At 39.4% G+C, this 26873-nt stretch overlaps 2 protein-coding genes across 3 annotated transcripts; both read right to left on the reverse strand.

The window, feature by feature from the left end:
- Steap2 (STEAP2 metalloreductase) lies at positions 1-15079 on the reverse strand. 2 transcript variants are annotated; one of them, XM_063243122.1, is made up of 6 exons: positions 14954-15079; positions 14191-14715; positions 12323-12850; positions 9709-9873; positions 6562-6709; positions 1-1171 (listed from the first exon to the last, which is right to left on the reverse strand). In XM_063243122.1, exons 2-6 carry the CDS (start codon positions 14680-14682, stop codon positions 1116-1118), a joined length of 1389 nt encoding a protein of 462 aa, XP_063099192.1. In that variant the 5' UTR covers positions 14683-14715; positions 14954-15079; the 3' UTR covers positions 1-1115. The 2 variants fall into 2 exon arrangements, with proteins under 2 accessions (XP_063099192.1, XP_063099191.1); XM_063243121.1 differs by lacking the exon at positions 1-1171 and having other exon boundaries at positions 2253-6709.
- On the reverse strand, positions 14950-26652 carry LOC134472976 (corneodesmosin-like). The gene is made up of 2 exons (XM_063235909.1): positions 25807-26652; positions 14950-15096 (listed from the first exon to the last, which is right to left on the reverse strand). The coding sequence occupies exons 1-2, from the start codon at positions 26650-26652 to the stop codon at positions 14950-14952; spliced, it is 993 nt and encodes a 330-aa protein (XP_063091979.1).
- Positions 26653-26873: the final 221 nt, after the last annotated feature.

Consider the following 26873-nt stretch of genomic DNA (forward strand, 5'->3'; position numbering starts at 1 on the left):
TTTGAGAACAACTATTTATTGCATTTACATGATTAGAGGTTATTGGCAGGCTAGAACTGTCTTTGTTGTACAAGATTAATCAGATGAGTGTATTTCAAAGCCAGTAATTACTGAAGTTTTAATTTGGTCTGCTTCCATGGACTCTCTGTATGTTTGCTAAGGCTGCTGTGACAAATTCTGCAGGCTAGGTGACTCTAACTGAAGTGTATTTCCTGGCCTAGGGATATAGCTCAGTGGCACAGCGCCTGCCTGGGAAGTGCAAGGTCCTGAGTTTGATTCCCGATACCAAAACAAACAAAGAAGAAAATGTATTTTCTTACAGTTTGGGAGGATAGAAATCCAAGGGCAGGGCTGGTTTCTTTCCAAGGCCCTGTCTTGGCTGGGAATCCACCTCCTTCCCTCTTCCCCCTCCTCTGAAACAGGGTCTTGCTGGTCTTCAGCTCATGTTGTAGCCCAGGCTGGTATTGAACTTGCAACAATCCTCCTGCCTCAGTCTCTCTAGTGCTAGGATTACAGGCATGCACCACCATGTCTGGCTTCCTCCTTTTTCTTTATGTGGTCAGGCCTGTGTCTGTATTCTACACTTCTCTAAGGATGCCAGTTGTATTGGAGTTGAGCCTGCTCATATGACTTGGCCTTACCCCTTCATTATTTCTTTAAAAGCCGTATCTTGAAACACACAATCTGAGGAAATGGGGGCTTGGCCTTTATAAGAATATAATGGTTCAGGCATAACAGATTCATAATCCTTTGGACTGTAATTTGAATTCTTATAAACAACAGATTCAAAAATAAAATATGTTCAGCTACAGCAGTACTGATAGTCTTGCATACAGGACATTACTACTCCTCACAGCAGTGATAACCTATCACTGTATACTTGATTAATAATCTATCACTATATACTCTATCAAAGTGATTCTACTCTCAGCAAATCTGGGTTTTAAACTGGCAGGATCCCGTGTCTGATTTCGTCAAAATCATTTATTTCCAGCTTCATGTTCCATTTAGAGAATCTGTCTGTGATAGGTTCCCAGCTGCCATAAATGTGAACAGCCAGGGCCCTACCTCCAGGAGGCGGAGGGAAAAACAGAAGTGAGCAGTGAAAGTCAGGATCAGGTGTGGCCTTCGGGAGAGTCTTGAAGTATCACTGCATTTTGGAATGGTCCATCTGGGGGAGAGGAGGGAGAAAACTTAACTTACAGGCTGCTCTTTGTGCTGTACCTCTTTGGTTGAAGTTTATCTCCCAAGTAGGGTTGCTAGATTTAGGAAAAGAAGGAAAAAAAAGGGCCATCCCATACTTTCAATATAAATATATTAAGAAGTCACTTGCTTATCTGCAACTCAAGTGTATCCAGCTTGTGTGTCCCCACTGTCATCCAGCAGTGCCAACAGGCGGTCTGCACAGAGCTTACACATAGTCTGTGCACAGGGGGAGGCGGCAGTTGTGGCCACAATTCACGATGCGCTGTGGGATTGCGGTGGCAGCAGTGGGGCCTGTCTGGGAGGACAGGGTCCTTCCTGAAGGCAAGGCAAGAATGAGGAGAGGGGGAAAAAGCAGGAGGCCAACAGAGCTGGCTTTGTGGATGCGAAATAGTAACATGATTTCCTGTAATAGGACATGAATCTTTATGTCTGTTTTATATGTATTGTAGAACATAATGTACCCTGGAGATTTAGTAAGAAATGACAATATTCTGTGATTAGGGAGCTTAGAGAAGAGTCTGAATATTGTGTGTCTAATTTTAAAATGTATAGTTGGGCGTAGTGGTACACACTTGTATTTCCAGCACTCAGGAGGCTGAGTCAGGAAGATCTCTGTGTTGGAGACAAACTTGGGCTACATATTGAGTTCTAAGCCAGCCTGAAATACATAGCGATTACCATCTCAAAACAAAAACAGAAACAAAACAAAACAACCCCCCAAAGCAATAAAATAATTTTAAGAGTAATCACCTCATTAAATGGAGGCTTTTTCAAATGATTATTTTGGTAAAATCAACTCCTCCCCAAACAAAAACAAAATCAATCATTAGTTCCTGTATGCTTCTGAAAAAATAGGGAAACAAGAATTAAGATATGTCCAAATGCTGACTTCCCACAATGAATGTAACCATTATGTACTGCAAATATGTATGCACTAACAATAATTTTAAAAATTAAAAAATAAATGGGAAAATATGACATCATCAACTACTGGACTTATTACTAAATAAAATAAAAATATACTTCTATGCATTTCAAAAGAGAAGTTAAAACATTAAATATTACTCTTTATTTAAATGTTTATAAGGCAGCTCTATGGGAAAGATACAAAAACATGGCATGTAATTTGATAGCAGTATTTTGGAGATTACATAGTTTTAGCAAATATGAATTACATAGTTACAAAGGAAACAATATTTTTTCCAAGCAAGTACAAAATATCTAATGAAAGTTCAAAGCAATAAAATGAATCCAATTAAAATGGAAAATTGATTTTGATATGAATTGCATATTATCCTTAAAAGCTTTTAAAAGAATCACAGTTGTCTATTACACAAACAGTGCTGAATTGGGATCATGACAAAGAACTGGAGAAGTAATAGAGGATTATGTTGACCGTGGAACACACAGACTCACTTAGAATGGCTTAAGTGTGGGACAGAGGCAGGAAGTGACCAAGCCACCGGAATCTCTCTTACATTCTCATTTTCCTTCCATAGGGTGTGGCTTTGACCTTTCAGGACAGGCATCACAGCTCCAGTTGTATCCATGACCCCACAGCAAGACAGATGGACAATAAAGAACACACTGATTTCCACTGAGGACCCTTGGCTTCACTGGCCAGCTTCACGCCACGCACAGGGACAGCTAATGCAAGGGTGGCTGAGGACAGGAAGGACAGCAGTGTTGACAGAGAAAGGCAAACAGATGCCATGGGGCAGGGTCTGTCTCTGCGTCTGCTGGGCATCTGTAAAGCTATGAAAACTTTTACAGAAAAATCTCAGTGAAAACATCCTCATACCTGGTGGTATGGAAATCATATAGGTGGTGATGAAAATATGCAGTGAATGCTTAAATTTAAAAAATTATTACAGTAAAGGATATACAAAGTACTCCTTTTACAAAGTAATTTCAATACAACACATTAGGCTTCCTAAATACTTAATGGAGGATGTTACACACTGATACAGGTATGATTAGTTCAGCGATTACAGCATTCTCAACAAAATACTTAAGAGTTACATTCACGGTATTTTATCTAAAATACCACCTAAGAAATTTTAAATTTCATAAATAAGCTTCTTTTGGGGGAGGTCTATACAGAATTATGAAATACTTTAATGGCAAAAGGCAAAACAAATGGCATTTTACCATTACATAGGAGATAACATACAAAAATTGGATATATTCTTGAAGCCCTTTTACACAAATAATTTTCATAATTTGACTAGCGTATGAATAGACCTTGTTATGATTATCAAGTTAATTTTGAAAATACGATTTTCTAATCAACTCAAGCTATGCTAATTTATAAGAAATTACTCAGGTAGTTAACACTAGAGCTCATTAGATACCCTGTAGCACAAAATAATTATCTCTGATAAATAACTACAAATATAATTTATTCACATTTCTAAATATTTTAAAATTTAAATAAAAATATCATGTAGATTATCTGAGCTAACTTTTTTAATGTCATAAAAATAAATGTTAGCATGAATAAATTTATATTGAAATGTGACTTTAAATATTTTTAATAGAGGAGACATGAAATTAGTACACAAAAGCTAAGTAGCATGATACAGCTAATGGTTCTTTTCCTTACAGGAAAAACGCACTGTACCTGATTTTCTTTGCATAGGATTAACACTGGGTATATTTTTTACAGTCTTACAACTTCTCAGGGACACTTCATAGAACATAGCTCTAGAAACAATCTCTACTCTTAAAGTTCCCCTGACATGTGACAGCCACATGTACTTCCTGACATGTGACAGCCACATGTACTTCCTGACATGTGGTAACAGCCAAATTCAGTCCTACTTCTGAGGCCAGCAAAATGGTTTAAAAGTGATAATAATAATAAACAATAGGACAAGAATCCCAGAAACGGTAAAACAAAGCAATTAAAAGATAACTGTAGAGCTGCACTTTTAGAAAGGCTTTTAAGCATTTAGAATTATAATGGATATGCTAATTTCAAAAGGAAATATTGCCACTTGAAATAACATTTGCATCTTTTACATATTTTCATAAATTTGTTTTTTTATAGGTCCTACTTATTCATAATAATGATAGTTTTACTTATATCACTGGTTACTTATTATATACATATGACAATATTTTTTGATAGTCATCTAACTTGTAGAAATACTACATTGTATTTTCACATTAAATGGTTAAAGCATGGAAATTTAAGGAACAAGTATTGAAAATCTGCTGTTATTTTCACTATTCCATGATAATAACACATTTAGGTATTTTCCTTAAAGGTTATAATCCAGCTGAAACTAGCAAGTGATTATTGAGAGGGCAGAGATTTAATTGACATTAAATTAAGTGGAGAGCTCAATTAGAAAGTAGAAGATACTATATTTACCACCAAGAGCACATCAAAGAATTATGAGTGATTTACTGGAAAGAAATTGCCACAGTATGGAAAGAGCCACTGGTGGAAAGGTGGACTCCACCAAATAAAAGTCCTGTTTCCCGCAGCTAGATTAAATTAGTGAAATGATATAATTTGAGAAACAGAGATGCGTATAATTATATCTTGTCTACAACTTTCTATCTTAATAAGGAGCAAATGGAAACAATGCAGCACATTACAAGGTTTGAACCAAGTGCATTTTACATGTGCAGTGTTGCCACTGAGAAAGTTTATGAAAAGTCTGTAATGATTATATCTCTTTAGAGTAAATTTATAATTAACCACTTATTTTAATGCCCTTTACGCTAATAAACTGCTCCCTAATGAATGGCTGTGCAGGCAGGAGAGTTCCTCAGGAACAGGAAAGGAGGTGACTGACTGCAGTATAGGTACTGCTGAAATGAACACAGAACATGACGGATTTCACTAAAGATCTGCAGGTCTTGGCAGTTTGTTAACACTGCCAGCGCCTGTTTCTGCCTGAATTCTTCACTGGATAGGAGATGGACGGGCTGTCATGGGGTCTGGGCTTATGTTTAGGCCAGACCAGGGTAAATAACCATGGGCCACCACAAGCAATAGTAAATGTAATCCTGGGCTATTTTATGTGTCTTTTGATGCACACTGCCTGCTCTATCGCTTTGCATGAAAGAAGCTTCCAGACTGGCATCATGAACAGACCGCATGGGGATGAAGCAGGGCTCAGGGCTTCCAGGAGGTGGTGTTGGGATTTAAAAGCTCACTCTGCCTCTGACTGAGTAACCTGGGGGACTCCCCTTTCTGTCCTTCAGCTCCTCTTATGTAAAGTAAGGATAACTATCTCAGGGATTTAAGTATTACAAGGGCGGACACAAGTGAAATGCTTAGAACCATGCCTGGTGCATTCTTCTGCCCAGCTGAACATCAGTAAAATCCTTGCCACAGAGAGCAGTGCAGCAACAAGGATCAGCTATCAAGTAACCCTGGATGTAAACCCGACACTTTCCTCACAGAAAGATGACACCATTCCCAGGATTGGTACTGTGTTAAAGGTATTGATTTTGGAGGCCATATTCCTGAGTCCCTTCCCTGATGAACACACTACGAGGAATGAAACTGCTCGGTAACATGATAAATAGTAAACTCTCTCATGAGCCGTGCATTGTCTGTATGTGTTTTAAGTATCAGTGCATTTCAAATATAATCTCAGGTTTCTCTTTTTAAATTTGGATTTGTTCATATAATCATATTGCTTCATAAAAGTAATAACCTTCTTCAAACCCTAACACATGAGAGGAGTACGGGACTGTTACCATGCACCCTTATGTAGATGCTAATGTAATGTGGCCTTTTTAAATAACCTATGATATGCGTTTCTATTTCTTAAGCTGAGTAATACAACCTTGCTGTTGCTTCATGGGAAGTACAGTGTATCTATTAAATTATATTCAAAGTTTCAAATTCTGCTTTGTGAAGTGTTTTTTTGTTTAACATTTTGTTACATCTAGATTATTAACTCCTAAATATTCTTGCTTATGAAATACAGGAAAGTACCAATGGTGTTAAGTTGTGCAAAACAAGACAAAAAATACTTAAATTTCAACAATATGTTGAAGACAAAAATCTTAATTGGTAAAATAGACGCCTGTGACAATTTGAAGACTATTCTGTCACTAATTTAGTTACAATCCCATTTAACAGACTTCAAACCACAGTAATTTTACACATAACAACTGAATGAAGAGGAAACCATAAAAACAACGGCACGGATAGAACTTCCCATGGCCTCCGTGGGCACCTTTGTCATCACATTACTGTGACCCTCTCTGGGGAAAGATGAGGAATAGTTCCTCTAAGACCTTCTTCGAGAAACTGGCTCTTTTCCCAGCCCTTTTTAATTCTCTTTAGTTTTCTGTTTATACATGGAAGGAATAAAACGATCTTACCCAGAATTACAACTGAGGGCAACACAAGTGCGAGAACAAAATTTGGTGGCGTATAAAATCTGTAGTACTCTTCTTCAAAAGCTCGTTTCCATCCATAAATCAGAACATGGAAAGTACTTATGAGCAGAGCAACATACCCAAGGGTAGACTTGGTGCAGGGAAAGAAGAAACAGAGTAAGAGGTAAGTTAATATTCACGAAATTAAACTATTCAAACATACTATGTTTATATTTTGATAAAGCTATTTTTTCTTAAACTGCTAAGCTCCTTGTCTTCTACTGTATTAAATAATTTTCAGCCATTTCTTTCATATCATACATACATATATATACTTAATGTTCACTTGTAGTTATTTCACAGGAATAAGGCCAGATTGTCATTTCATAGTCTATTTCACTTATTACATCAAGAATATTTTTGTCATTAAAATTGAAAATCTGTTAATATATTTAATTAAGTGGATGTACAGAATTTAGTCATTCTTTTTTGTTGATCATCTACTTTGTTTCAAATACTCTTTAACTATACATAGTGTCACTTTAGGCCTTTTTCTATATTTTATTTTACTTCCTTGAGATTGATTTCTACCAGTGGCAGCACTGATCAAAACACTTTTTTTTCTTTTTTTTTTGAGACAAGAGTCTCCCTATGTAGCCCAGTCTGGCCTTTAACTCAGTGATGATCCTCTTGCCTCAGCCTCCTGAGTGTTGGGATAATAGGTATACACCACCACATACTGCCGTCTTGTTTTTTCTTAAGTATATTGATACAATTTTAAACTTCTTTATAAAGGTTATCCATATCCCCACTGACTGTATATAAAAAGTTACCTACACATATATAATATATATAATGAAATGTACATAGGGACATTAAATGCCAAAGAGCATTCTCATGGATATACACATAATATATATATAGTACAGGCATATATATGCTACCTGAATTAGTAGAAAATACACAAAATTCTGTCATATTACTGTACAGTATAAATAGCAATTCAAATGTGACTTTATTAACCTTATTAAATGAGATCATTAAATATTTCAGTTGAGCAGTACATAGATTAAATTCTGAAGATCAGCATTTTTCATTTCCATAAACTATTATGTCTAAGACTGCTTACTATGAGAAATGGTCTTACATAAAAGTAATATTATACTAGTATTATGTAACATTTTAACTTCATTAGGAAAATGTAAATTCTCCAGTAGGCAAAATGTTTGCAGTTACTCATCTAAATTTACAGCGATAATATGCATCTGTCTAGCACCTTTTATCAGGGGGCCTTCTATTTTTTTTAGGTGTGATTACAGTAGCAGCTGAAAAAGTATTCACAGTCTCTTTCCACAAAAAAATAATGAACTTAGAAAAGGGTTATGTGCATAATTTGAGTAAAAAATTTTTTACATGACTTCCACAAAACAAAAAGCTCAAAAAATAGATAAAAAACAAAACAAAACAAAACAAAAGCTTACTATGCCACCAAATTACATAATCCACATATTGTGTTGTAAACCATTTGGATATGCAATCAATACCTATTTTGTGACCATATAGGTAGAATCTAAATTTCAATTACATATTTTTTAAATATATGAATGTATATAGATACTAATGGAAAAAAAATGAATGTTTAATTTTTAAAGGAAACACTGTGCTCTGAAATCCCTTTGTGGACACACCTATGACTGATATACGAAACACACATACTAACAAGATTCATAGGACTGGCTGCTTATCAATGTCCACTGGCCACGGATATTGACTGTCATATACGCATACACACATTTCTATTTTTTTTAACATTTCTTTAAAATATTCATAGTTAGCTTTTTTCCCCTTGAATTAAAATTGGTGAGAATTTTTTTCCTGGAAAGATCAGATGACTTAATATATAGTATTTCATTACTTTTGCTAAAAACAAACTCACTTTCAGCATTAAATTTGATCTAAGCTCACTCTTCTCCCATTTTTTTTTTCTTTTAAAAAAATCTTTGAGGTAGGGACCCCACTGACACAGCAAGGTACCTGTGGTGGCAGCAGTGACAGGGAGAGGCACATGGCCGGACCACACCAAGCAGGGATTCCGTAAGACCCAGGCGTGGGCACACACACCAGTTGTTGGTAAGTCAGATGAACCAGTGCTGTGCTTTGGCACACAGACAGGTGGACTAGAAGAGGGTAGGTGGGGCCGTCATTCTTTCCATATATATATGCCAAAAGGCTTGGAGAACACCATCCTGAATCCCACAGCCAGAGACCGTGGCCGGCCCTATACCCAGCACAAGTCCCACTGCAAAACTGGCTGCAATACCCAACACATTTCTGAGATGAAACTGCAAATACCAGAGGAATTTTATTCTGTTTATTTTTCTATGTTTGATTGATCGGTTTTTCTTTTTCTGTCCAGTTGAGGTTTTTTTAAAAAAATTTAGCCCTCTTTATCCTCTCTCACCTCCACCAGAGTAAAATCATTCCACTAAAGGGAAAATCACTGCACACAGGTTCCTAGTATATGCTTGATTCTGTTACACAATGGTAGAATTTGCTCCTATGGTTAAAAGTATCAGGCTAATAGTTACCACAGTTTCTCAGTAGCCAGGCCACACTTGAGACTATTGTTACTGTTAACTGTACTACTTTAGCCAGAATACCATACCTGCTATAATCAGTTTTGCTCTCCATATGGCACTGTGATTGTGTGGGGTCATTACCATCACTCATGCATTCAAAAGAAAGATTTGTGCAATATTATTTGGACAATATTTCTTGCCTATATCTTTTACTCTGAATAACTACTATAAAGATAACAATATGCAGTGTATTAATTATTACTGTCCCACTAGCCTGTTTTGAAGCTCTATTTTATTGTTATTTTATTTTTTTCTTTCTCTCTTCAAAATATATTAAAAAAAAAATCTTCGTCCTTAACACAGTAGACAGTACTGTCGAAGTCTGCAGTACAGTGATGCACTGGTCTTTCACTTATCAGAGTGTCCTTAACTGGCTTTCAGCAGTAGGTGTTCTCTGACCTAGTTGTGTAAGTCTGACCTTTTTGTAAGTACTGTAGCATATTTAAAATTAAACTCACCTAACAATCAAATCTACCTTGCCCAATCCCTTACGAAACAAAACCCCACATACCTGAATAAAGCTGAATTCCCTCCAGTTTAAAGCATTGCTCACTGAAGGGATGGAAGTGACTGCCAGAAGGGAAAGCAAGCCAAGGCTCATTATGCCAAAGGAGATGTACATTTCAATCCTCCACACCTCCTCCTCATTCCAAGAGTTTTCAATATTTGCATGAACCTAACAAGAAGACAAATGTGAACATTAGCTGATTCGGGACAGAATTTATTCTGGCATAAGAACAAGGTCACAGTTAGTTTAAACTTGATTATTTTGAGCCCACTATAGGCTCATTTTTAAGCTAGACTCTTGGTAGGAAGTTTCGAATGCTACTTTAGAATCTTTCTTTCTCACATGTATAATATATGTGCTGATTTATCTCCTTCTTCCTAATTTGTATTCCCCACTGGAATTTTCTGAAAGATAAACCACTATGGAATCAATGTATTTACCCACTTGAACTGCTTCATTAACAAACTTTCAAACTTCAGTTGTGTTATTCAGATGTAATATTTTTCCAAATGTCTTCCCATTACATCGATAATACATATATAATCAACTCAGGATTACCTATGAATTATGGTAATTTCTGTAGAACTATACTCTAAAAATGTCTACTCACAAACAATAAAATTAGAGTATATATCAAGGATTGGTCTTCTTCAACTGAAGTTGTTTTAAGTATTCACAGAAATACGTCCTTAACACCATCTTAAGTTTGCCCATTTGCAGTCAAGAAAACATAACTGAAATTTTTTAAAAAGCTACTTCTTAGTCTTAATTCCCTAAAGCAATCACAGCAACATCCTGGAAGAGTTCGCAGAGCACCTCTATTAAACAAGTCTCTCACTGTCTTGTTCCATATCTACCCAACAATTCAGAATAACAACATACCCTGGCACAGGCTGAGACTACAGCCTGAATCTACTTTCACTCTGAGTTTATTCATCCACCTCCCTGGCACGTAAGAATTTTCAGTGTCTACTGTGTCTGACACAACTGCACACACCAGCCACATAGTGGTGAACAATAGGAACAATGATCATTCCTCTCATAAAGTGAAATTCCACAGAAGGCAGTAGATAAACAAGGAGTGCCTCGGGGTGCTAAGTGATCCTGAAAAGAGAGCACAGTGGGACAAGTGAGAGGGCCTGGGTGCTCTACGCTGGTCACAGGTAGATGGCTAATTCAGTGTTCAGTGGAGGCCTTGCTGAGAAAATAAGATCTGAGCAAGTGATCAGGATGTGGGGAGGCTGAGTCAGCAGACATCAAAGCCTTAGTAATTCAGTGTTTCCAGAGAGTGAACAGCTTAATGGAATCAATCTAGTGACTTTTTAAAAAGTGTTTTAGGTTTTATTGTGAAAACAGCTTGATTATTACAAAACTGGCCTACAATGAGTTGGCACCTTAGAAAATTCAAATGCTTCTGCGTATTTGTTTAGATGTGATGTCTTTGGCTTCTATTAAGAAATGCTACATCAAACAGCTCTGGGAAGCCCTTAATTTACACTTGTGGGAGGGGATGTGATAAACCCCAGTCTACATCTTCGTCAAGCCTCTTCTCTAAAGCTATTGCTGAGATCTTCCTGGGGACCTAAGTGGTGGGAAAGCTTCACCAGAGGAACAAACCTTTTTACACTTTGATAATAAGGGCCTTGTAGCAGTATCTCCTTTTTCATTGTATCAGCAATCTCAAAACCAAGATAGAAGCTGCTCACACACACTTAGCTCACACTGTGTACTCTACTTTGTTCTCCTGATCTTGATTTTCTATTTTGTCTCATATTTTCCCCAATTCTAATTTTATCATATATGTTTACTGAGAGTTACCTTATCATTTTGTGGCCCATGGCCAGTTATAAGACATTAAAATAATTAATGTTAATCTAACATTAACGATGCTGTTCAAAGATCACTCTTCTCATGCTCATTGCAATAAAGGATTAAAAAAGTAGGGGAAAAAAATGCCAAAACACCCTTAACTTCTCTGTCTTCTATAAAGAAGGGGATGGGAGATGCTTCTGTCTTTAATGATCTGAATTAGCCACATCTCATGCTAAAAGATTTAAAAAACAAGTGTTTCCCCTTCCTAAACCTGCCAAAAGTAAATTTCCATTATGAGTGTTACGGTTTGTGTCTAGATATTCCCTCAAAGCCTCATCAGTCATAGGTGTGGCTTCTTCAGAGGTGGCTGAATCTAGAGAATGTTACTGATTCACAGTGCAATGCTAGAGTTAAGGTGGGTGATTACTAAATCAGTGCACTGGTTGGTTTGGCACCGCCCTAATCCCAGGAGTCTGTACACAATATAAGGGACAGAAAGGGGCTTCTCTCTCCTTTTGCTCTTGCCGCTCTATTGTCTTCTGCCTGCCTTGAATGGTTGCTCCTCTGCCATGTGTCACCCTGCCTTGGAGTCAGCTGATTATGGACTGAAACCTCTATGAATTATAAGCCAAGTAAACATTTCTGCCTTTACGATGGGGGTCAGGTATTTTGTCTCAGCAACAAGAAAGGTAACTAAGACAATGAGATATATAAAACCTTATGCTATTTAAAATATTATGTTTTATACTTTTTGTTAATACAGTATTTTACCAGAGTCAGATAAAGTGATAAGAATATTCAGTACCTGCTGGTAAGCCATGTTGAGAAACAAGTATCTTTCTGATCTTCTCATTGGTAAGCAGAGGCTGTAGGCAACATGCACAACAGTGAAGAAAAAACTTAGTAGTCCCAGCTGTTTCCTGCACTGTAACCAGGTCTCCAGCCAGGGTGGAAATCTTCTATACTTGGTTCCATAGTAAAGCTGATAAGCAGCTGCCAGTAGGCCTGCTAAGTATACCAGGGACAACAAAGTGATGGCAACTATGGGCAAGGTTTTGTTCACAATCTCAATGGGAATCTTGTAAAAGTCACTTTGCTGGCTTCTTGCGTATGGATGTATCACATCTCTGACAAAGGAGTAAAGAAAGAAAAATGTGGCCAAGCTTATGGCTACCACCACTGGCCCCCTCCAGAGAGTAAATAGTCGCAGGGGTAAATTTTCGATTTCCCTGGCTGACGACAATGATCCCAAGTCAATAGGAACGAAATTCAACTGACGAGCAAGTTCAATAACCTGCTGTCGAGCTTGGATGTTATTGCTGCATATATAGACCTGTGGAAGACAAAAAAGATGCATCATTGCTATGCTGTTTGTAAAAATGACAAATATTGTACACTCTATGTAGTCTATGGTGCATCAGTTGTAACGGCCTTGGGCAACTGCATGATTGAAGTTAAGGAGAGAGCGCATTTATTAACTTACATACTTACTATTAATAGATTTAAAATAATGTTCTAAGAGCAAAAGAAGTCCTTGCCACTTGTGATGACATGAAAATCAACTGCAAGAACATTTAGCTGCAACCTGGGATTCTATGTGTTGAGATTTTATGCCTTGAAAGTAAGTGGTGGGCTGGAGATTTAGCTCAGCAGCATAAGCACCTGCCTTGCAAATGCGCAGTCGTGAGTTTGATCCCCGGTACAAAATAAAAAAAAGAAGTCAAATGGTTATCAAGACCTGACAGATAGCATATAATGATACAATGCTTCCATCTGTTGCTAAGGAATCCAATAAACTGTTTTCATAGACAAAATCACAGTACTCAGGAGCTAAGATGAGGATCACTGCAAGTGTAAGACCAGCCTGGGCTACTTAGTAAGTTCAAGGCCAGTGTGAAATACACGGTGAGACCCCATCTCGAAAAAACGAAACAAGAATTATTATCATGTTTAATTTGAGCATGTGAGCACACTTTTTATGACTTTTAAGATACACTGTTTTACGTACTGCTATAAGCTCACTCCACAGAGGCACTGACAGATCTTCCCATCTGCTTCATTCTTAAGCTGAATGGGAGAACTATCACAGGCTTTTGTGCTGTAAACCTAAACAAATCTACGAAATCTAGTTTGCCTCCACTTGCCCCACAGATAAAATCACTTAAAATAAACTGTACCATTTGATACTCTATGATTATTTACTGTATGTAAAATAAAAAGGTTTGCTTAAAGTATTCTTGCTGAGAATCATGTTAAATAGTATTCATCCAGAGACAGGGTACAGTGTTCCCAAGCAGCAGCAAGGAAGGGAGAAAGGGAACAAGGGAAGGAGAAAGGGAGGGAGGGAAGTAAAGAAAGACAGAAAAGTAATTATTTTTCTTGTTTCTACTTCTGAGGAGACCAGGAGAGAGTCCAAGCAATGTGTTGCGCTGTTTACCAAGCAACCATGCCTTTTTTATAGCTGGTTAGGACAGACAAGATCATGGTGTTTTCTCAGTTTTCTACATCATTTTGAGAATAGGATGGATCCCCAAAGAGGTCAGGATGTTACTCTTCAGATGCTCACACAGTTTTCAAAATAATCACTGAAGGGTGTCAGAATTTGGCTTTAATTATCTGATACTTGCTTAACTACAACACACCAGATAAATAATAAAATGTAAAACTACATACCTGGCGGCTGGCATCTTTAGGTCCTAACTGTAGTGCCCAAGCTGAGATGACGTTGAACCCTTTGACAACCAAGGAATCCGGGAATAGTGAGGCCAAATATTCAGCATTGGATTCTGGGTATTGGTTTACCTTCATATTATTGCTCACATCAATTAGGATTTTTCCCACAAGCAGATGTCGCAGGTCCCATAGGGAGGTATAATGTTCTCTATGCAGCGCAATAAATATGATGTTTGTTTTTGTTAAAGCATCTTCGTGATGAGTGACATCTACCACATGAGGGAAAAACTCAGATGCAAACTTAGGATTTCTACTCCCTATAACTACATGATAGCCACATCTAATAAGCCGAATGGTCAGGGATTTGGCAAAATCCCCACTTCCAATTACACCCACGGTGACTTTCCTTGCATCTTTGATACCATTTATGCCATTAGGCAAAAATGTTTCACTAAGGCTCTTGGGGCTTCCCATCATAGAGATTGATTCCATGCTATGAACTCTTCCAAGGGCAACAGGAATATCCTAGGTGAGAGACAATAAAATGTGCATCAGTTATCTATTACCAAACATTCAAATACTTCTAGATGTTATAATAATTCACTGTGTTTCTCAGGGTAAACTATTTGGGTACACTATAAAGTTATATAACTTAAAACACAACAAGACGCGATTTGTAAGCAAAAATGGATCTGTGGAGAAATTAACTTCACAAAGGTGCTCTTTGTGTGGCTTCTTGGATCTTAATATCCATATAAATTACCTGAAAATCTTGTTAAAGTGTTGATCCAGACTCAGTAGGTCTCCAGGGAGGCCCAAGGTTCTGCATTTCCTCCAAAGTTGGTGGTGATGCTGCTGGTCTGCAGGTCCTCCTTTGTCTCGCAAGTCACTAAAGCACAAAAGAGGCTAAAGTTTTTTTAGTGGATTGTATAGGGGCAGGTCTGAAACATCACCAAAAGTACTGAAAATGACCTTGATACCAAGAGATAGATCACAAAGCAAACAGAAGATGAAAAACTGCAGAACAATAATTTACACCAAAACTGTCAAGTTATTTGGGTGCTGTGGAGTCGTAAACTGTCCTATATACCTGAGTAGCTAGGGACGCTATCATTAAATGAAAGTAAGATAAATCAGCCAACCCAAAAATGAATCCTGGTTCTTAAATAATATTTTAAGAAAAATAGGTATCAAAGTATAACAACGGGTTAAATACCATAGACTTGTACCACTCACCTTATATCCTGTAACTTTTGATTGAGAAAGATAGTTCCTACAGAAAAGACTTTGGTAATGTATTTATGGTCTTAAATTACACAAAACCTATGAAACCTTTTCCATTTTCTGGCTGCAGAAACTATGATGCAATTATTTTCCCTGGAAAAAACTGTCAAATTATTTTTAAGTGACTAAAATCTCACATGTTCATATTTGTAATAATTTGGTCAAAAATACAAATCAGATTGCTATGAATCAGTATTACCGTTGGGTTTAAATGAAAAATACTATTCCAGTCAGTCTCCACTGCACCATTTTGTTCATGTTCACAGCAGATGTAGATCACTTCAGAGAATCTAGTGGATTTTATAGGCATGAGTGGAATATTTTGGGAAAACATGGTTTTTGCTAAATGAAATTTGAAACTATTGGAGTTAGGAAAAATTAGTAAGTTAGGAAAAAATAGTAAGTTACTTAACATGTCGCACATACTATGTTTCAACTCTATCCTGTGTTACTGAATCCACACAACCACCCCATGAAACAGATGTTACTATCATGCCCATTTTGTGATGAGAAAACTGAGACACACAGAAGATTATTAATTTTCTAGGATCCAAAGTGAGAAAGAGGAAGTCAGGATTATAACCCAGGCAGTCCAGCTGAAGCAAGTGTCACTGAATGGATGTAAGGAGTTTAAGACAGGATTTTGGCAGAATACTTTTCCAATGTGTGTAAGTACTATGTTTTCTGTATCTATTCTCTATTGATAAACATATAGGTCACTTCAAAGATTTTGCCATCATGAACTGTGCAGCTATAAACATGGGTATGCATGGACCACTCACTATACCATGATGTCTTTTGACAAGATACCTAAAAGGGAATAGCTGAGTCAAATGAAATTTCTAGTTCCAGCTTTTTGAGGACTCTCCCTACCGATTTCCACCAACAGTGTAGAAGGGCTCATTTACCCCTACAGCTTCTCCTCTCCAGAATTTATTGTTATTTAATGTCTTTATGATGGCCATTCTTCTGGACTAAGATGGGACCTCAGTCCCACTTCTGCATTTCTCAAATGGCCAAAGATACTGAATATATTTTTCATTGGTTTTTTATACTTCTGAGATGTGTTATTCATTTCAGTTCCAATTTTTCTTGATTGGGTCTTATTTGTATGAATGCATCTTAAGATCGTAATGTTAAGTGATATAAATCAGACAGACAAACCTATAGATTCCATGGTTTCTCTTATATAAGAAACCCCAAATACAAATAAAGGGGAAAAAAAGATAGATAAAAGGGTGATAGACTGCAAATGGGAATGGAATCAAGAGATAAAGAAAGAGGAAAGGAGAAGAGGGGGTGAACAAAAACTTAAAGAAAGGATTTTGGGAGTGGCTATGAAAGGTGAGGTGGGAGAGTTACAGTTATGCTTATATCCCTATGTTACTACTTCTTCCTTGGCCATTTCATTGCTCCTCAGCATTATGCAGTGATCTTAATGTCTACTTTAGACCCTGGAAAACCTATTACATATTTCCTTCCACATCTTTCAAGACAGAAGGGATGGTAAAATATTTGTAACTGCTCTCCCCAAAGCAGCCCTATATACCCAGAAGGCCACAGGCTTCAAGATACCAGAGTAGTACAAAACCATCAGTATTTTTCTGAAAATACTGTTGGCTTGTTGGGGAATCAGAAGCAGCTAAAGGATTCCAGAAGTTATGAAATCAATGTTCTTTTCACTTAAAAATTAAAAATGAAGTTACCAATTTTCCCACTCCCAATCATATACCTTATCTAAGGATAAAAAAAGATTACTAGAATCACACAGAAATTCAAGTATCTCTTCTAGGACTCAGTTGTGAGTTCTTCTAAGTATATAGCATAGCATCTCATGAGATATAAGAATTCAAAATCTTTAAATGGCCATGATGATCAAGACTCTTTCCAACTAAAAACTAAAACAAATATTACAAAGCAAATTTAAACTTCTGTAAATCGGAGTATTAGACAAAAATACATTAGGACTCAATAATATCACCTATCAACCCCTATTACACTATGCATTTTATACATATTAATGGGTTACTCTCGTCTAATATACTTGAACCTTATTCACACAGGATTCCCATTGCCAAATTCTGTGTGTATGTGTGGTACTAGGGATTGAGCTCAGGGCCTGGTGCATGCTAGGCAAGCACTCTGCCACTGAGCTATATCCCCAAGCCCTGAATGCCAAATTGTAATTGGACCCTTCAATAGCGTGAATGCGGCCAGGAAAAAAGTGACCTAACAAATGAAACTTGTTATAGTTTTAAGGATTGTAAAAACGTGTGTGTGTGTGTGTGTGTGTGTGTGTGTGTGTGTGTGAGAGAGAGAGAGAGAGAGAGAGAGAGAGAGAGAGAGAGACAGAGACAGAAACAGAGAGACAGAGAGAGCAAAATTTTTCTGAAACATGGTTTATTTATTTGTTTAAAGGCTATAATACCAGATGTTGTATACTATTTAATAGTCTATAGTGTTTTCATGTTGAATAGTTTAACTCTTAGATGTTGCAGAATACATATTATAACTATCTACAGATGAGGAAACGGAGGCTTCCAGAACTTTAGTGATATAGTAAAGATTCAAACTCAAGTGTTCTCCCCCATGCTTATTCTGAGATGGCAGAGTAAACATTACGTGGAGAATCTTTTTTTTTTAATTTATTTTTTTTTTATCGGTACTGGGGATCAAACTCTTGACCGCGTGTTTGCAAGGCAGGCACTTCTGCCACTGAGCTAAATCCTCAGCCCCTATGTGGAGAATCTTAAACCTGTTTAGCATTTTCAAATGCTACCCATACTTAGGCTTCCTATAAGTGCTAACTTTAGGTAAAATACAATCTCATTTTAGGATTGAATTCCAGCTACAAAACAAATAAAATATGTTTGAAATAATTCTTGGTTTTGGATGAAAATCAATCATCTGAATTTATTAATATTGTAAAACCAGACATGATTGGTCACTGTGTAATTTTTGAAGAATCCCCAGGAGCAGCCCAAGATGTTCTGGGAACTCTGCAGACATGGTCCAGTATTTAGAGGAAAGGAAAGAAGAAATCAAGAAGGGTTCTCATGTTACTGGACTCATTCGTACCCAGATCTAAAATCTAAGATCCCTGATCTACCAGTTATCTGGTGCTGACACACTGGAGCAAAAATCTCATCAATTTTCAATTTATTCACCTAGTATTTTGGATTATTTAGCTAAAGCCTGAGCTGAAGTTAACATTTGGGTCATCTGTGAAAATATAAGGTTATAAAAAATGACTCAACATCTGATGGAGGCCTGTCTCCTTAAGAATACTAAAAACCTTACATTGTGCATTTCCTTTGACAAGGAGTGATGTAACTCTAATCTCAAGGGATTAGACTGCTGTGGTTTAGCAGGAATTCATCTAGGCCACCATGTGCTCCTACATATAAAATAAAGGGCACAGGCTGACTCTCAAACATTGTACACTTTCATTAGGAAGAGACAGGTTTATTTGTAATAAAAATATAACAAAAGCTCCTAAATATGTAATAAGGAACTCGATTACATGGTCATAGGATATCCTGGAAAATGAGAGAAGAGAGTATCACATGGTGTTGGTTCCCTTGAAGTTATTCCTTCTTGTGTATGTGTATTAAAGTAATAAAACCATATTTACAAACTTACCTGTGACTCACACAGAACTGCCACAGATCAACTTAACAATAGTGCATGGTGAATACACATTCTCGCTTGAAACTAGTAAGTGCTGAAAGTAAACTTGTCTTTTTGTGAATTTACTTTAAAAGTACTAGAGCACTGATTCCCAAATAGCAATTAAAAAACAGATGGAGAGTGTAGAAAATTTTTCATGAAATGATTCAACTTAAAGAATTATCCTTTCCTCTGAGCCTGTGTCTTTCCTACTGTGGGTCATCACAATGTCCTTTTTGTTCAGAAAAGAATAGTGATAACAGTTGTTTAGGTTGGCAATCCTTTGGAGCTCTTTCTTTTTTATTTTCCCTGGTCTGTAAATCCAACAAGTCTGAGGGCTACTCTTTGACTTGCTGGAGGGAAAGCCTCTGTGGAGGGGGAACCCTTGCAGTATCTGCTTCCAACACTCTGAGGGAAGGGGTGCATTCTGCAGATAAAATATCAGTATACTGAACACATTTTTGGTATCAAGAAGGTGATTTTTCTATTACAAACTTTGGGTTGCATTACAATAATCTGTACTAAGATAATCTGACTTCTTGTTCCTCCCCACCTCCGCCAAACTCCCCAATCAGCGGCCTCGGGGAGGCCCCCCAGCAATCTGTTTAGCAAGCCCTCCACATGATTCTGACGTGTTGAAATTTCAGAACTACCCTAGTTTCCTGTTTGATTGAAGCTTAAAATACACTTAACTATATTCTTTCCCTCAGATGAAACTTGGATAATTTGAAAATCATTTTCCAAAATTATGGGTAAAATACAGTAGCAATTTTATTAAAACTTTTGTTGCAATTGCAAATGTTTATTAATATTTCAAACTTGGGTCCTACTGTCCTATGTTCATATTTTATAGAACCAAACCAACTGAAAACTTCTCAGAAAATGCAACACGATAAAGATGATAAATACTAAACTTTCCAGGATTCTCATTAAAAACTCCTCAGAGATTTGAAATAGTAATTTCCATGATGTCTTAAGTTTGGTATGTATTGTATATGGACTTTTACATGGATATGACTTCATGACATTTCTAGGTCCTAAACAACCAAAAAAAAAAAAGTTACACTGCAATCACTAACCTGGGAAAGCAGTCTAATACCTATGTGCTTGGAAGAGTCAAGGAAAAAAAAATTTAGGTTAAATTTAGTTAGCTCAAAAATTTAGTTAAAAAATTCCCCCCCATGGATTCAGTTAATACAATTTTAGATACTCCAATCTATTTAAGTCACGCCCCCCAATGGTACAGTGTCCATTTTTCTCTTGGGTGTGGGGGGTAGAGAGGAATGCTGCATGCGCCCCTCCCATTCACAAGGGTACGGATGTTATCTCGGGCAGAAGAATGCACCCTGCACACACTGGGCTTTTGTAAGACTGCAGTTAAGGTAAACATAAGGTATGTCTGAAATGAAACTGGACACTGCATGCCAAAGCATGGCTAAAGTAACTTTCCTATCTGATAATCTTGTTGCAGATAGCAATTTGAGATAAAGATACCTATCACTATTGGCTAGTAAATAAAGGGGTTTCTGTGCTGTAGTAATTTACCTGTAAATAGACAGTTTTGCATTCTGGCCTCTCTGCAAATTCATTCCCCTAATTTCAATGCCTTGCTTTACTTAATAGGCTACACATATTTGTGGTTACAAAGGTAGGGAGGGATGTACACTGAGTGCCACCAGGTTTACTTCCATCTCTGTCTACCACCAAAGATGGTAATGATACCCATCCATACATCCATCTATCCATCTATCCATCCATCTGTCCTTCCCTGCCTCCCTACCTCTACCTATTCATCTCCTTTCACCCATCCAATATCTTACTCAGCTCTATGCACCAGGCGTTTGGCTAGGTGCTGATGCCTTAATGACATAAAACAGGCACTGACTTCCCTAACCCTGGCTATCAAGTCAGCATGACAAAATTATGAAGGCTGAAGCATATGTAGCAACTTTAAAAGAAAACTTTATTGAAGTGTACTTTATACATAAAACTTCAGCCATTTTACATATGCAAAATAATGACTTTTAGTTACAGTTATGTAACCAATTTTCTCAACAGTTCACTAACAGTTAATAACAACTTTAACAAAATTGGCTACAGGTAAACTCCTCTTCAAAAAAAAAAGTCCTACTCTCTCAGTGTTCTGAAAACCCTACTGCCCTGCGTTGTGACCAGAACTTTGTTACCTCAGCTTTGTGCCACAGTGCTCATGGAGGGTCCCACTGCTAGGGTAGGGTTAAAGGCAGAACTACACCCTCAGGGCTGCCTCTTCTTACAAGGGCCACATGTGAGTTGCCTTCCCTGGGAACCCAATGGAGTGCTGAAGACACTGGTCATGTCACTGTCCTGTCATCCCTGTTTTCAGGTAACTAATCTGGGGTCCTAGCTGGACATCAGGATTTTTTAGAGATGATCAGGTATGATGAGTATATACTCAAAACTGAAAATAGCACTGCTAAAAGATTTTAGATTCAACCTACTACTTATTTTGCTATTTGGAGACAACAGATGCAGATTTTTGACTCTGTGTCCATTTTTATCATTTGCAACAGTAAAACATAATCCTAGTGCAGTCACAACAGCTTCCCTTGAACACAGGAAGCTGAGGAGCATGCTGCCCAGGCACAGGCAGTATCCGAAGTGTCATGCGCTCTGCTGCAATTTTGCCTCTTCACTTTCTGGGAGGGGCAATAATGCCATTCCTGAAATGTGCCATCTCCCCGCACAGCACACTTTGTTCCTGTTGCTTCGTATCAATGAAAATTCAGAATGTTCTGATGATGACGTCTCTTTCTTTCTCCTAAAAGGAGCTCCTCAGTTCTCCAGGCCTCATGGTCCTGCTGACTTCAGCAGACCAGTTTGCAAGGGGACCAACTGGCTCTATGACAGGACTGGTCAGACTCTACTGCAACTATGGTGGCCTGGTGGTGATCTAGTTATAATGCACAATCAGGAATGGCCCAGGTCTGGGCTGAGGCTAAATTATGCATTTCTCATAGAGCCTAGGTGACACATGAGGTGCTGACTGATGTGCCGCACTTTAAAGCTCAGGTTCACCTATATTTTTATTCGATGTTATTCACAGATAATCTACATTAAATAGCTGATAAAACTATGCCATTTATGGAAAGTTTTGTTTTGTGGTGTTGAGGTGAAAGGACAGGAGTAGGCTTCTGAAATCACCTTCTTTCATCTGTTTCCTTAAAGAAAATAAAGAGGCTGTACTGGGCTCCATAGTCCTAACACCACAATTCTTTTGCTTCTAGCTATATAATTCAACAGCTCCACTTTATATTTAGCACTTCAATTATAGGAACTCTATCTAAAAGCATTTCAATTAATGTGAGTTCCTTGAAATTTCAAGGTCACAGTTTTATTGACTGGACATTTGACTTTCTGTATGTATTTAATATTTGAGTGTTGATTATCCAGGAAGAAGCATTCTAATATACCCTGCCTCCTAAGGGTTTCAGATTAGAAGGATTCTTTGATATACCTCTAGCTGAAGAGCAATGGTGGCGCAAAGTTAATTTTGAAAAATGTGGCCTAATTTGTTTTGGGTAGAAATATCTAGGGCATTAATTACTGTATTGGACAGCAGTAAGTGGGAGCTGTCCTCAGAGATTCTGATGATATTCACACCCTGCAGGTTTGCACAGGTTATCCAGAAAATGTAATCCAGGTCCACGGGATGGGGCAGCTGCATCTTTTGTAAGCTATCTGAGTCTCCTTTGTCTCTCCTTCAAACAGCCAGCTCGTTCGAGGCTCCTGGCATCATAATGTCCTCTCTTGCATCCCACCACAGTCTTATCTATTGATTTTCAGCTTACTCCTCATCACTAAGGACCCACAGGATACACACTGTCCTTGTTTGTACCCCCAGCAAATGTCATTGCTCTCTCAGGGGCCCTGGTTTCCTTGACTTATTCATCAAAAGCAGTGAATGCTGGCCTCCACTCCACTTCAGTCTTTCACTTCCTGATACCAGTTAAGCGCGCTTTGCCTTCCAACAATCTTAAATATTCAAACTGATAAATCCAGACAGCAACTGATCTGTGGACCTTACATTACTTTTCCCCTCTCCCAGCCATCTACTCCTGGTTTCTCTTTAAATGCAACCTGAATTTTACAGCAAATATGAGTCACTTCTTTGAAAAAGAGCCTCAACTCTCTTACTCTCCAATCTAGCCACTTGGCAAAATTTTAATTCTGGAAGAAATCAGCTATCCATTTTCTTTGTATCTACACCCAAGTTGGTGAAGACTGCCAAAGATTTAGACAGATGAGCTGATAAATTTCACCTTAAATTCACAATCACCAGCTTTACTTACTGAAGGCTCCTCCATGCGTCTCTGCCCTGGAGACTATCCCAAGGGCTATGGTTTATCATTGATCAATGACAAACTTAACAGATTCAAAACCAAACTCCTTCTCTACTCAGACCTGCCCCTTTCACCCCAGAATTATTCTTACCGTTACCCACCCAGATCGAGTCAGACACCTGAGAACCATTCCATAGTCCTTGCTTCCCTGTGTCCTTGACAACAAATTCAATGCCAACACCTAGTCTGCAAAATGACACCAGCCTAGTCCAGGCATTCATCATTTTTCACCTGAGCGATGCCAACTTCGTGTTTCTGAGATAGTGTCTTGCCAAATTGTCCAGGCTGGTCTCAAACTCCTGAGCTCAGTCTTCCTTCCTCAGCCTCTCAAGTAGCTGGGAACACAGGCATGCACAGCCTTACCCAGCTTGCCAGTGTTTTCTAAAAGGTCAACCTCTTGTTCCCTTTGCCCTTTTCCAAACCACTGTCCATAGCCTAAGTTCGCTGTAAATAGAATCATTATTAAATATCTCTCTCCCTCCTTAAAACCAGTGTCTCCTCAAAACACAGCCAACTTCCTGATCATGATTACAAGGTCCTAGATGTGCTAGGCTCTCCTCATCGCCCTATCATCCTCCTGTATTCTTGCTTCCGTACTCCTTGGCCCCATCATTTTTGTAGGGGTAGACAGGATCAATCACTTTCCCATGTTGAAATCTCTGCATATGCTTTTCTGACTGCACCAAAATGATTCACTTCAGTTTTCCCCACTTTTCCTTTCAGCCTCTGTTAAATTTCCTTTGAAATTATTTTATGTGATGACTTATTTTCTGCTTACTAAATAAGCCCCTTGAGGGGCAGACAATAAGCCCCTGCGGGCAGATCCTTGTCTGTCGTGTCCATTACTAACTGTACACTATGTGACACATATTAACTAGGCATGCAATAAATAGTGCCACTGAATCCATCAAAAATGTCAAGATAAATGCGATGTAATAGGTTTCTCAGCCAGAGCTTTTTTTTTGATGGTCAAGATATCTAAGTCCAGAGAAAACAAGAGATACATCAATGTCTCTGGTATGTCTGCCTTGGTTGCGACTCATTGACACAGTTACAGGCTGAGGTCCTGACTATATCCTTTATCAACCCAAAGGCCTAGCCTTTCAAATCTTTGGTGCTTCTTCTCACTTTTTAAAAATAAAATTTACAATCTTTTCTTTAAAAATTTGTCCTCTTCTGTACTATTCTGCAGCATTAAAATACAATCTTCCGCAAACGCACATTTTTCCATGGCATCAATATTGTGTCAAGGGACCTGGACAAAGCTTTTCATTTTCCTCCTCCACAATCGCTCATGGACCATTGCTGCTATGGTCACAAGCCCCCACCTTCACAGGCTGACGCTAATACGCAGCAACTGCAGCAGTCCCCAAGCCAGCCTGGCGACTCGCTCTTAGGATTCTAAACATCTAGAATAGATGCTTTTTCTTCTTCAGATATCCTCTGTAAGTTTTAAATGAACACAGAAAGGAGGACGGGAAACAGAGAAACAGACACAAGAGACAGAGACAAACAGAAAAAAACAGCAATACAGAATGAAAAAAACATCCCGGAGATTAACAAAATCAAGAAACAAAAAGGAAGAGAAAGGAGATGGGACAGCAAGAGAAGGACAAAGGTTCCAAGCAGGGGGTTTGAAAATTGGTCTGGAAATGTGTCTCCCCGAGGGAGGGGAGGGACAGGCAGTCTGGATTCTTTTCTCCTACAGGGGTGAATGATAATTTACCGCGGCCTGGAGTAAGTTTTTCCATTTTAAAAAAAAAACTACCTGCTCGAGGAGTAAAAGCTGACACTAATCCTTCCCCCACAGGATGGGGGGATCCTAAGTAGAAATTTCTGCAGAAAAATTCTCTTTCTCCCTCTGCTCTATTTTCAGAGCGAGATTTTGAGGGCATAATTTTCAACAAGTTGTGGCTGAGGTGAACACAGGACGCTCGCGGAGGAGTCAGGCTCCTGCCCGCCAGTGTGGCCTGCACACGGCGACGGCGACGCCACGGCTGGTAGCCGGGGACAGCTAGAATACCTGCTCCGCAGCAGCGCGCGGGCCGGCGCCGCACGCACCGCCTCTCCTCGCTTCGCCTCCGCGCGGGAGACCCGAGAGGCGGAGGCTGCCGCCCGGCCTCCCTCTCCCGGCCCGCCTTCCCCGGGCCGCCCTCCGGCTGGCCCGCAGCTCCAGCAAGGCCAGAGGAGCAGGGACGACCAGGAGGCGCCGACGCCCCCTCTCGGGAAGGACCCCGCGGACCCCGCGCGGCGCCGCCCCCTTCCGTGTCCGCACGCTCACCTCCGCGCCCCAGCGCCTGGCTCCCAACCGCACAGCTCCTGGGCCTGGCGCGACGGCCGCGGCCGCTCTGGGGCTGCTTCCCCGCCCGGCAGAGCCGGATAGCGCCGCGCTGGAGAAGCAGGAGGAGGAAGAGGAGGAGGAAGATGGAGGCGCGGGCCGGGCGCGGTGACGCCACGGGGCGCGGGCGCGGAGTGGGGTCGGGAGGGCGCGCGGCGCGGGAGCCCGGGCGGCCCCGCAGGTTTGCCCCCACCTCCGGCTCCCCACTCTAGTCCCTAGTGCCGAGCCCTCTGTCCCCATTCCCCTTCCCCGCGGCGTTTTCCCCTCTCCCCCCGGATCCCTGCGCCCCCTTGCCCCAGGGTCCTGCTGACGCGCACAGGTCTGCGAGCTCACTGCGCGCCCCGCACCTTCGGAGTCGCCGCGCGCCCCACGCCCCCCACAGTCCCCACCTCCGCGCTCTAGGTTCTCGTCGATCCGCTGGGAAACTGCTGCGTTCGTTTCCGCGCTCCCTCCTCCAGTGTCTGTCCTGGGGATCCCTTGTTCTGAATCACCTTGAAAGCGCCCCACACAGGAAGGTCTTCCAGGCCCACCGAGCTCTGAGCCGGTCTGGATCCGACCTTCGCTCTCTGGTGCGGAGAAAGTTCCCGGGGGTGGGGTGGGGTGGGGTGGGGATGTTAGGCCTGCAATCAGGAGCCCCGAGATCCCGCGGAAACTGCCTGACGCCAAGGATTCGGTGGCCTTGGGGTGTTCAGGGAGTCTCTGAGGCTCGGGTATTCTGTGAAGAGTTCTCCCTGCACACCACCAAGTAGACAGATATCCTGTATGGTCCTTGTAGGAGACATAGGTCATTATATTTAAACTCTGTATTAAAAATTCTCAAATTTGGGGCCAATATTTTTTAGATGTTAATAAATTCCTATTTTAACAAATAAAGTTTTAAATTATCTCTCCTGGTGATTTATTAACGAAGAAAAAGTAAAAGAAGAGGGACTTGAGTGGACATCTGAGCCCTGTGTTTCCCATTTATTTTGTTGTCTACACAGAGGAACTTGGAAAGGACTATTTGGAAA

This window comes from Cavia porcellus, unplaced genomic scaffold, assembly GCF_034190915.1.
Source record: "Cavia porcellus strain 051 isolate PalLab524CR breed Dunkin Hartley unplaced genomic scaffold, mCavPor4.1 scaffold_2, whole genome shotgun sequence".
In the NCBI taxonomy this organism is placed as follows: Eukaryota; Metazoa; Chordata; class Mammalia; order Rodentia; family Caviidae; genus Cavia; species Cavia porcellus.

Bases quoted from the DNA above. Each gene is read 5' to 3' on its own strand.
- Steap2 (XM_063243121.1), bottom strand. From the start codon at position 14,682: ATGGAATCAATCTCTATGATGGGAAGCCCCAAGAGCCTTAGTGAAACA. The intron at 9,874-12,322 runs GTACTGAATATT...TCTTCTTGTTAG, and splicing joins TCAACATGGCTTACCAGCAG to GTTCATGCAAATATTGAAAA. The intron at 6,710-9,708 runs GTATGTGGGGTT...CCCTGCACCAAG, and splicing joins GGGAATTCAGCTTTATTCAG to TCTACCCTTGGGTATGTTGC.
- LOC134472976 (XM_063235909.1), bottom strand. From the start codon at position 26,652: ATGACCTATGTCTCCTACAAGGACCATACAGGATATCTGTCTACTTGG. The intron at 15,097-25,806 runs GTGAGCGTGCGG...AAAAAACTTTAG, and splicing joins CCAGGCGCTGGGGCGCGGAG to CCTCTTTTGTGCTTTAGTGA.